General features: G+C 41.2%; 1 protein-coding gene across 1 annotated transcript in view; it reads left to right on the top strand.

The window, feature by feature from the left end:
- The window catches only part of LOC133365554 (collagen alpha-6(VI) chain-like), a 146,826-nt gene extending 136,574 nt beyond the window's left edge, over window positions 1-10,252 (top strand). The window contains exons 38-41 of the mRNA XM_061587620.1: window positions 3,429-4,100; window positions 5,001-5,097; window positions 5,278-5,504; window positions 9,618-10,252. Coding sequence (XP_061443604.1) covers window positions 3,429-4,100; window positions 5,001-5,097; window positions 5,278-5,504; window positions 9,618-9,790 — 1,169 coding nt within the window. The 3' untranslated portion in view covers window positions 9,791-10,252. The remainder of the gene's footprint in view (window positions 1-3,428; window positions 4,101-5,000; window positions 5,098-5,277; window positions 5,505-9,617) is intronic.
- The last annotated feature ends 2,026 nt before the right edge of the window (window positions 10,253-12,278 follow it).

Genomic DNA, 12,278 nt, shown 5'->3' with positions numbered 1-12,278 from the left:
AGTTCAGTGGGATTTACTCCCATGCAATCATGCTTAGGATAGGTGAAACTGACCACAGGGGATGGGGAGGGGAGGACAGGGAGGGGAGCAGGCAGGAGGGGGAGGGGAAGTTTGATCATTTGCATGTTTATTGAGTTCAGTGGGATTTACCCCCATGCAGTCATAAGAACATAAGAACATAAGAAGAGCCTGCTGGATCAGGCCAGTGGCCCATCTAGTCCAGCATCCTGTTCTCACAGTGGCCTACCAGGTGCCTGGGGGAAGCCCGCAAGCAGGACCCGAGTGCAAGAACACTCTCCCCTCCTGAGGCTTCCGGCAACTGGTTTTCAGAAGCATGCTGCCTCTGACTAGGGTGGCAGAGCACAGCCATCATGGCTAGTAGCCATTGATAGCCCTGTCCTCCATGAATTGGTCTAATCTTCTTTTAAAGCCATCCAAGCTGGTGGCCATTACTGCATCTTGTGGGAGCAAATTCCATAGTTTAACTATGCGCTGAGTAAAGAAGTACTTCCTTTTGTCTGTCCTGAATCTTCCAACATTCAGCTTCTTTGAATGTCCACGAGTTCTAGTATTATGAGAGAGGGAGAAGAACTTTTCTCTATCCACTTTCTCAATGCCATGCATAATTTTATACACTTCTATCATGTCTCCTCTGACCCGCCTTTTCTCTAAACTAAAAAGCCCCAAATGCTGCAACCTTTCCACGTAAGGGAGTCGCTCCATCCCCTTGATCATTCTGGTTGCCCTCTTCTGAACCTTTTCCAACTCTATAATATCCTTTCTGAGATGAGGCGACCAGAACTGTACACAGTATTCCAAATGCGGCCGCACCATAGATTTATACAACGGCATTATGATATCGGCTGTTTTATTTTCAATACCTTTCCTAATTATTGCTAGCATGGAAAACTGACCAGAGGGGAGGAGGAGGAGGAGAAGCGGGAGGGAGGGAGGGAGGGAGGGCTGGACTGGGCAGGGGAGAAGGAAGAAGAAAGAAGGGAGGAGAGGAAGAAGGGAGGAGGAAGGGAAAGGTGACGGGAAGGAGGGAAAAGGCAGGTCTGATCATTTGCATGCTTATTGGGTTAAATGTGAGTTACTCCCATGCAATCATGGCTAGGATAGGTAAAACTGAAAATGGGGGAGGAGGAGGGGGAGGGGAAAGTAGAAAGAAAAAGGAAGGGGGAGCAGAAGGAGGGGGAGGAGGAAGGAGGGGATTGGAAGGGGAGGGAGTAGGAGGGGTTTGGAAGGGGAGGGGGTAGGAGGGGTTTGGAAGGGGATGGAAGAGTGGAAGGATGGGTGAAGGAAGGGGGAGGGAAGGGGCAAGAGGGAGGGGAGGAGGGGAGGGCAGGTTTGATCATTTGCATGCTTTTTGAGTTCAGTGGGATTTACTCCTGTACAATGATGCTTAGGATAGGTGAAACTGATCTGGGGGAGGGGCAGGGAGGGAGGAGGAGGGCAGGAAGGAGGAAGGGGGAGGGGAGGGGGAAGGGAAGGATATTGGAAGAGGGGAAGCCTCTTTCCTTTCCAAAAGGAAAACATTGTGAACAGCATCATTGCTTTTCAAGGTTTCCCCACCCTTTTATTCTACAGCAGGCATATGTAGCCTCCCACCCAAACTTAAACCAAAGCTGTCCCTGGCCACATCCATACCATATTTTCCTTTACATAGTCATGGCTTCTCCCAAAGAATCCTGGGAAGTTTAGTTAGTGAAGGGTGCTGAGAGTTCCTAGGAGAGGCCTTGTTCCCCTCACAGAGCTGAAGTCAAAGCAGCTGACTGTTAAACCACTCTTGCCACTGGAGCTCTGTCAGGGGAATAGGAGCCTCCTCTCAGCACCCTTCACAAACTACACTTCCCAGGATTCTTTGGTGGAAGCCATGACTGTCTCAAGTGAAATAAAGGTCTGGTGTGGGTGTGGCCCCCTGATTAGGCAAGCCCAGCAGCTGTGAGTCTGGCTTTTAGAACACTGACAGTTAGTTCTTTCTGAGCATGCCCAACATTATCATTGAGTTCAATGCTAAAAAATTTAAATTAATTAAAAATTGCCAGGCATTTTTTTTAACTTTTAACCTGTAGAAGATGAAGGTCAGAGTATGGGGCAGGGTCAGTAATAAGACTGCAGGTACTCTATGAACATGGCTGATTTTTAATGAATTTCAACAGATTATGAGAACTCTGACCGAAAAAAGTCCAAAAGGGGTCTGGTTTCTCTCTCTTTCTTTTTACACTTTGAACTCTCAATTCTCTCTGACTGTTTTGTGTATCACCATGAAAATTTAGAGGGTTGTTAAGCAAGCGTTTCTGAGTTCAGGACTATAAGTTTTGTAAGGTTTTGTTTTGAAATGAGCTTATGGGAAGCATCAGAATGGCATGGGGGTATTTTCAATTTAACATTGCAGAATGCAAAAATCCATGCTGACTATAGTATAGAGCCACTCTTGTGGCTGTATAATTATATCTGTTTGTACATCCCATCCATTGTTGCTCATTTGTAGTATGGTTGTCACTCATTTAAAGAAAGATGAATCGTATGAGTTTCAGTTGATTAATCAATTATATCTGCATAAATTTGCATATGACAAAACCAATAGTTCAAAAGGAAAAAAATACTTTGCTTCTGGATGATTAATGCATATATCATAGCAGTTATCTGAGAAGACACATTCTTCCTTTTCTCTCATACAGAATACTCGCCACCTGTTTTTTAAGTATGCATTTTACAAATCATTGTTAAACATTGCAGATTCTTTTGGCGTCAGGATGTCTTTTGGGTCAGGATGCCTGTTTAGTCAATGAGAATGTTTAAAAATGCTTAATCTAACTTATTAATTGACTACTTGCAACATTACTTTCTAAACATCTGGTAAAAATGCATCTTTTTTGTAACATCTGCTCTTTATGAGGATTGCCTAATTTTCTGTTTTGATACTGGCTTATGATTTGTTTGGATTTTGCCATTTTTCTGTTTTTGAGTATCAGATACTTTAATGATGTGTATTTGTATTATTACCTTGGAGGCTGCTTTAAGGGACAGACTCAAAATGAAGGACAGGATATCAACTTAACCAACTAAAAAATTTCTGAAGTCGTTAATCCAAGCATAGCTCCTATCTCTGAGTGAGGCCTCAATATATTGGGCTATAAATAAAATAATACCTCCAGTAATTAAAGTTCATTACCATGCTCTCCATTAGCTTGGATCTTTTTGAGAGGAGCATAAATATATAGACAATATAATATATTCATATAAATGTACACTATAAAGATGTTTGGTCCTGTGTAGACTGTTCTGTGTCAAATAGTGAGCATTTAGATATCATTTGTTAGAAATACTTTTAAAAGAGAAGCAAAGCAACAAGTGAATAGTGCGTAAACACATCTCATTAGCTACTCCATAGAATTAATTACTGTTTAATGCTTCTTCCACAGATAAGTGTAACCCAGCTCCTGAATGTGAAGTGACTGTTCCCCCTCCCATTATAATTAACATGGACATAACCTACATCCTGGATAGTTCCCAAAATGTCGGGAGTGAGGACTTTGAGACGATGAAGGCATTTGTGAGCAACATGTTGGATTGTTTTGTTATTGCTTCCCTGCCTTTGGAGTCGGATGGAGGGGCAAGGGTGGCATTGGTGCAACATGCTCCACGAAATTTCACAGTCGACAGGTTATCAAGCGCCGTGTCTGAAGAGTTTGATTTGGTCACATACAACAATAAAAACCTGATGAAAATGCACATTGACGAATCTGTTCACCAGCTGGAAGGTCCATCAGCCGTAGGACATGCTCTAGAGTGGGCAGTTAATAATGTGTTCTGGGAAGCCCCCAGGCCAAGGAAACACAGAGTCATATTTACAATACTTGGGAGCCAGACAAGTTCCTGGGACAGGGAGAAGCTGAGAAAAATGTCACTAGAAGCAAAATGCCAAGGATTCACCATGTTCACCTTAGCGCTTGGAAGTGGAGTTGATGATGCAGAGATGACAGAACTCTCCAGTGTTCCAGTGGAGCAGCATCTATTGCAGCTGGGCAGGGTTGATAAACTTGAATTGCCATATGCTCTGCAATTTAGTCGAGCCTTCTTAAATCTTTTAAAACGTAAGGGTTATGCCGTTTGGTTTGCTTCCTTTTATGGGGCAACTGGGTGAGTCTGTCCTATGGGTTGTTTATCTGCCGTTCCAGGTGGCCACTTGCATCTTATATAAACCTTCCTCAATCAATTGATATGATAGATGATACTCTTATAATGCAATTCTATACATGGCTATTCACAAATAAGTCCCATGGATTTTATTGGGGCATACTTCCAGGTAAGTGGGCATAGGATTGCAGCCCACTGAACACCATGAGACTCAGTTCTGAGTAAGTATGTATAGGACTGCATTCTTAATCAATATATGTAGTTGATCTCAATATGTAGCTTTTCTTGGTGCGGGACAGCCTTGTAGCTGGTGTTAGTGTATGAAACTAACGTCCATCAAGCTTCTTTAGAAGAGGCTACAAAGTTTGCATCCAAGTATTTTTCAGGGTGCCCTTGCTTTAAAAAACAAAGCAAATACTCACAGAAGCTGTAGCATACTAAACAGGATTATGCAGACGCTTCAGTCTATGCTTTCTGGATGTATCATTCCTAAATCTTTATTGCTGTTGCTTTGGAGCAAGAATTGAACTGTAATTCACAACATCAGTTCAGCAGTATTTGAAGCAGGATTTAAAATTCAACATATTTATGGATAGCCCTGTGTGTCCAAAGATTATAAAAAGGGTGTGAGGAGCCTTTGGCCCTCCAGATGCTGTTGAATTCTGTCATCCATGGATTGCTAGGGCTGATGGGAGCTGTAGTTTGAAAACATTTGGAGGGCCAAAGGTTCCCTACCCCTGTTATAAATCTAAAGGTCCCTAATGCCATATTCTACAGATGTCCATGTTTTAAGTTTCACCTTACCTGGAGAACTGTGTGCTTACTTTGTGCTTCCCTTTCCCTTTCTTTTCCTACAGGAGAAATGAATCCTTATCCTCCTCCAGGCCTGCAGGAAGAATGTGAAAGCTTGGATCGAGGAGACACTTATCAGCAGCTAATAAGGACAACTGACAGGTACAAAAGTTCTGTTCCTCTCTCCTGGGAGAAAACGACAAAAACTTATATTGGGTTTAGCAGATGCAGAAAGCCTAAGTTGAGCAATAATTTGTGTCAATGAATTTTGGGCACATTTTTCAGTATATCTTGTATCTAAAATGGTATTCCCTCCCCTCCTCAAACCATTCCTCTTTTTAGGATTCTTTTCCCTGAAATAGTTTACAATGACACTTTGCGACCATCAAAGTTACCCAGAAAGAACATGCGAGAAAAAATTATGGAGGCCACCCAAGAACCCACTGAGTACAGAGAAGAAGAGAAGCTGTATGATTATAAAGAGCATGAGGATTTCACAGATATCAATGTTCAAGGTGCCAAGAAAACACAGGATGAAGAATATTTTAAGCTAGTACAAAGAACAGGAGGTATGTGTATGTGTGTGTGTTGTGTGTGTGTATGTGTGTCAGTATACATATTGATATACATGAAATGGAAATGGACTGCCTTCAAGTCGATTTTGACTTACGGCGACCCTATGAATAGGGTTTCATGGTAAGAGGTATTCAGAGGGGGTTTAGCATTGCCTTCCTCTGAGACTGAGAGGCAGTGACTGGCCCAAGGTCACCCAGTGAGCTTCATGGCTGTGTGGCGATTCAAACCCTGGTCTCCTAGGTTGTAGTCCAACACCTTAACCACTACATACTTACATACATACTGACTATAATATCCATCACCCTTTATATTTAGTTCCAGCTCCTCTTGGCAGTTACACATTGCTCCAATCTGTTCTGCCAAAACTCTGGGATGGATTGCAGCAAGCAGTATGGTTCTCTGCCAAATTGGTTTCCGTGTGGAATCTAAATGGCGGCATTCATTCCCATGTCTGTCACATCTTTACTGCAAATAAACAGTATTTGGGCCTTCTTCTTGAGGTGGGAACTTTCCTGTGGTATTTCTAAGGAATATGGCTCACATGCTTACCAAAGTTACGCTTTTATTTATGTGGTGATGCTCAAGTCAGTGTACTCCCTCCCTGCTGCCACATACACAATTCCATGGAAGGCAACCTTTGGATTCTACCCCAGGTGTTTAATTAAAGATGATGTAAGCGGTGTCTGTGATAACAGCCCACAAGTAAAAAATAACTTGTCTTTGTCAGCTTGGCTTTAAATGAGTTCCCAAATCTGAAGAGGTATTTTTAACTCTTAGCACATTGAGGTTATTTATGGGGCTTCTTCTGATCAAAATAGGGCAACTTATTGTTCTTCCAGTTCCAGTGCGTCTCCACCTCTTTTTTTTCTGGAAATGGGGGCACGTGATGCTAGTCAAACCCTACCCCTTTTTACTGTAAAACCTGGTCTGATCAGCTTGAGTGCATTTCTTAAAAAATTGCTTCAAACTGATTTTGCAGTTGATTGGCAGATCAACCCATTCTCCTCCAGGTGTGTCCAATGGAAACGCTTTGCTCTAGGTGACTAGTGTGCTCACAACCTGGATCTCGGGAGGGATCGGGGTTAACTATCAGTTGACTTGTTTCTGGTAGCAGGAGCCAAGCCATTGAGCAGCTGTGTCATGCTCCCAGCAGATGTTTTAGCCCAGCATTAGTGAAATCTTATTTGTGTATTTCTTACTTAGAGAGAATTGAACAACTTATTTAAGACGAGTTTATCATTCCCTGACAAAAATAAAGGCTGCAGATGACAGCTCATTTAAGCTGACTTTCTTATACTTTTTACACTGATCTGGGGCCATTGAAGACCATTGGGAAAGCAGTCAGCTAAAAAGCAAGCACTCCTACCTAAGTGATTTCCAATTTGCTTCAAAAATGTATTGTCCATCATAGCTGTTTTTATTTTTAAAAAGAAAAGATGTTGTTGCTTTGCACACTTGCAGTCATTTATAGGGATGCCATCAAGGGAAGGGCAATTAGGCTAGCTTGTCTTTAAGTGAAATTTTGGGATGGCCCTGCTGTCCAAGGCCATGTACTTGTATATTACAAACCCTTTACGAATCACAATGAAGAGCCGTGAATGGAAATAGAGTGCAATGCACCTCCCATTCTAACAGTTTCCACAGCTAGCCTGTTGTGTATTGGTGAGTGCTAAGAAACAGTAGGATGGTAACACAGTAGCTGGACCATAATGTATACTGTTTTTCTGCTGAGGGCTGGATTCCCTTGGGGGTAAATTGTCAGAGGCCACATGCCAGCAGTGGATGAGGTTGAAGCCATTGGTGGGCAGGTCCAGATCCATAAGTGAGCAATCCACTCTCTTCTCTCTCTCTCTACTTCTGACATCCACTTCACTTACTCCCCCTCTTCCTCCCCACCCAGCAGGCTGCCAGGAGAGGAGCAGATTGCTCTTGCCAGAGGTCTGAACTGATCACTTGCAGGGGTATTTTGAAATAAGGCCAAAGTCCACATAAAAATAGGCTACAGGCTGCTCATTCCTGGTGTACACAGAAGTCATTGGAAAGACTGGATTTTGTAGACTAACTTAGATATCAGCCCAGCCCCATCTTTCATTACATCTAAGCTTATGTCATGATGTCTCCTATAATCACATTACTTCCATTAGTCAACTGAAATTCTGTGGAAGTTAGATGAAGGGGATGTTCACAAGTCTGCTACATATACAATATGGTTTCAAGCTGTTGTTTATGTATATGTTCATTATATATTTGTTTATTTTATTTGCCTATATACCACTTTGTCATAGACATTTCAAAGCGGTTTCCATAAAAGTATACATCAATAACAAACAAAATCAATAAAATGTCATGGAAGTCAACCAAAACATTTATAATAATGAATAACAATGTCCTTACATTTCACAACAGTATGAAAGAAAGCCAAGTGGGAGAAAAATCAAGTCATCCTCCAAGGAGCTTTTAAAAATTGATGGATTTTCACCATCAATTAATGGTGAAAGCCCATTAATGTTGTGGCCATTGAGCTACCAGGGGGAGAGAGTTTCATATGGGCCCCCCTACACAATTAGCAACACTCATTGACAGGCCCACAAATATGACCACTTCTCCTGATCTCATTTAGTGATGATGATGTTGACGATAATGATGACAATAATGGAAAAGATGAACTGATTAGAAAAAGGACAATGCAAGACATAGGCTGGGCACAAGATGAAATAGCTTGCAAAATCATGCTCTGGCCTTCCATACTACTCTCTAAGGAGATCCTCCTCCCAACTTAAGGGCCAGGAGATACTTACAAAATTGGAGAGGAGTCTTGAGGTTATTGCCAGCATGAAAGACAGAGTGAACTCCCTCTTTGAATATTACAGAAAAAGTATGGCAAGAAGTTTGACTTGTTAATGCTGCTTTCTATTTGAGAACTTTTTGGAATGTGCAAGTATGATATTGCTCATTCTTTAAAGTCTTTTTATGATTTGGAATAAATGCCCTTCATAATGTTCAAAGGCCCATAAATAGACGAAGCCATTCCTAGACAAAGACAGTCTGACTGTAGTTATTCATGGTCTGGTAATATCTCATTTAGACTACTGTAATGGGATGTACATGGTTCTGCCTTTGAAGACTACTCAGAAACTGCAGTTGGTTTAAAATACAGTGGCACAATTCCTGACTGAGACCAAATGAATGGAACATACCTTGTCAGTCTTCAGAACTGGCTGAAACAGCAGCACAATTCAGAGTGCTGGTTTTTACCTTTAAAGCATTACATGGGTTGGGACCTGGGTACCTTAACTTTCTGAGTATTAAGGTCATTCTGATCCCCCCCCACCACCTACAGAAGTATGGCAGGTTCTGATAGGAGAGGGCCTTTTCAGTTGTGGCATCCAGGCTTTAGAATACTGTTTCCAAGGAGGCTTGCCTGGTGCTAAGTTTTGTGTCTTTTCAGAGCCAGGTGAAGACATTTCTGTTTGCCTCAGCTTTTTTGATCTTTCACTCCTGTGCTCTGATTTTATGCAGTGTCTTTTATGCTGTTTTTTTTAACCATCCTTATTACTTGTATTTGTTTGTTGTTTTTAATTGTTGTAACCTACTTTAGTAGTCTGGAGTGAAGAGTAGAATGTTAAATAACTGTAGCTTAAAATAAAATAAATAGAATTAAGGATTGGAATAGAGCATGTCTTTACTCTACAGAACCCCAGGAGCTCTTGTTCCTCATCAAGGAAAACATAAGACATAACCTATATATTGTGGCCTTCCAGCCACCTTGTTTTGTAGTTCCAAGCAAGGAGCAAAACAAGGTGGTTTGTTGAGCTCCTGGTAGGCTGTCATCCAGAGCTGTGTTTGGCTCCAAACCAAAGCCTGATACAGAGAAAGACTAAGCAACTGCTGCAGCAATATCTAGTTTCTTTTCTAATCACTGGGCCCTTGTGAACATTGAGATCTTTCATTAAATTTGCTTCATACTGTTAGCAACTGTACATATGAGAGGGTATTTCTAAATAATGAACTGTATCCCTACCTCTCCATTTTCTGCTATACTTGAAAAAGGTATGTGTGCCACAGATTTCACATAGTTAACCAAGAAGCCTTTTGTTTTTTCCTAGATGCTTGCACTGTGAATATGGATAGTGGTGAATGCGAAGATTACACTCTGAAGTGGTATTTTGACAAAAAACTGGACATATGCTCTCAGTTCTGGTATGGTGGCTGTGGAGGGAACACAAATAGATTTGAAACTCGAGAAGAATGTGAAGCTTTATGCATTGAAGCATCCTAGTGTGGAAAGTGCCAGCCATAAGCTATTTTCCTAGTTAACCACTAAAGGAAAGAGGTGAACTAAATCCAACCTCACATAAAGCAGGTCATAGAGAGGAAATTTGTTCTTATCTGATATCTGTTCAGATAACAACAAAGAGTCTTGTGGCACTTTAAAGATTGAACAGATTTATTTTGACATAAACTGTCTAGTCCACAAGAGCTTATGTTTTGTTGTTTTTCTGCTATGATAGATTAATAACAGAGCCACTTCTCTGTAGCGTAGTGGCAGACGTGGATTATGGTCACCTATGTTGTGGACTAAGGAAGTGCTTTTGTGACTGAAGAGGTTACCAAGATGTGCACCTTATACAGGAGAAAAACAATAACACCTCAGACATTTGTAAATTAGCTCTGGATTGCCACTGACACAATGCTATGACTAGTACAACTTCTCTGCTTATGACAAGATGTAAAATTACAAGATCTAGTAATAAACGCTTTAATGCAACTGATTTTTCTTAGTCTAGTTTTTTGTTTGAAATAAACATGGTACATTTGAATAAGGTCAATTTTCCTGAAAAAACATGGCATAAACATTCAAACAAACGGCAACACCACCCCACATTCACAGAACTGCAATCTTTATCTGCATATTTGGCGGTAAGCCCCATTGAACTCAATGGGGCTTTCTTCTGAATAGACAGTTATAGGATTGCACTGACAAGTTATTGTCCAGGTTTTTTTAATGGCTGTGTTATTTATCTCCAAAAAACACAGAAGCTTCAATCTGAGATCCAACTCAAGATATAAGAAAAGAGTTGTAATAGGGTAAGCCTATAACAATTAGTATTAACTGAGTGTAGTTATTAAAAACCAATGCAAAGCATTCAATTAAATATAAAGATGTGTGTTTCTAATTTTTTAGCTGTTTTCAGTGTTTAGCTGCTGTTTTAATATTTGTGCTCGCTGCCTTTGACACCAGCAATTGGTAGAAAGGGACTATGTAAACTTTTAAAGTAAAGAAGTAACGTAACATACCTCCAAAGAAAAACTCCAAGGACTCATTGAAATTAATGAACTTAAATTAGTCATGTTAATTAACTTCAGTGGGTCTACTCTGAATAGGACTAGCGTTGAATACCACCCCAAATTTCTCCAATATAGTGAAACAGCTTACCAAAACTAAACTTTACCCAAAATGCTGAATATGTTTTAGCTACCCATCTGCAGCAGCCATTCTGTAAAACATTTTTCTTGAACCTTGTGTCTCCAGGCGTTGTTGGACTACAACTCCCATCATACAACTCAGCCAAGGGAATGTTGGAATTTGCTGTCCAACCGCATCTGGGGACAAAAGATTGAAGAATGCTGTTCTAAAACAATATATAGGCCCAGTTTATATACTGTACTGAATAATGCTAAACCATGGTTTATCACTACATGCGAGAGAGTGCCCTAGCAGAGCCTGAAACTTGCGTGCTTCCCACTCTTCATTCTGCATGGCCAGGAGAATGACTTTGCCAGCATTTAGTTTCATTTTCACCGAATCTCACGCTGGTCACCAATTGGAGATAATATCTGAACACAAATTCTGGTTAGTTTCAAAACAAGCCATCTTCAAACCATGGGTTATGAAGCTGGCTTGTTTAACTAACCAAACCTGGTGATAAGTCACAGTCTCTGGTTCTTGCACAATGACAAGCCAATGTTCTGTGAAAGTGAAACTAAACGCTGGTGAAATCATTCTGTGGGGGGTGCAGGAGGAGGAGAGGGGGAGCACACAAGTGCTTTGGGCTCTTTCCAGTTTACGTTCATAGTGCTAAACCATGGTTTAGTATTACACGTGAAGGCAGTCATAGTTTTATTACACCAGCTTTTATTACACCAGTCTCACGTCTGTGCCCTCCTGAAATCCTTTTGCCTGGCTGGAGGGTGTTCTTGAACTATGGTCATGCCTCTTGCTTACCTGGATGGCGAGGTGTAGAAACCTATAGCCTACTGTATAAAGGGAAGAATCACATGGATTGCTCCTTCCCTCTTTCCCCCTGGTCTTGCCGATGTTTTTGCCCATGAGGGAATGTGCCCCTCTGGCTGACAAAAAATCCCCGCTCCACTCTAAACCAATTTTTGTGTTTTCTGTCTATATTATTTATATTAAAGTATAATCTCTAATCCCTCCTCCAAGGAAATAGGTCAGATGGAGACCCAGTGCTTTGCCCAAGGCTGCCTGGTGATATTCTTGCTGAACCTGAGAATTTGGACCTGAGTTTCCTCCATCTGAGCCCAGCGCTCATGGCTCAGTAATTATACTGCTGTGCTTGGTGAATACAATGGAATAGCTGTCAGAAAGGTTTTTTATTTTTTTCATTTTTCCCACATCCAAAAGCATTTCAAATTGTATAAGTGAATGTATTCTACTGTCTTGTGCACACATTTGCCACTGATCTAACAGTTCTAAAGTGCAGATGTGGGCTCCTTTGCACATGTGAAGGTCCATGTATGCCTAG

The sequence above is a fragment of the Rhineura floridana genome, chromosome 10 (assembly GCF_030035675.1).
Source record: "Rhineura floridana isolate rRhiFlo1 chromosome 10, rRhiFlo1.hap2, whole genome shotgun sequence".
In the NCBI taxonomy this organism is placed as follows: Eukaryota; Metazoa; Chordata; class Lepidosauria; order Squamata; family Rhineuridae; genus Rhineura; species Rhineura floridana.
The sequence above is the reverse complement of the archived record's forward strand: the minus strand, read 5'-3'. Positions and strand labels throughout refer to the sequence as shown.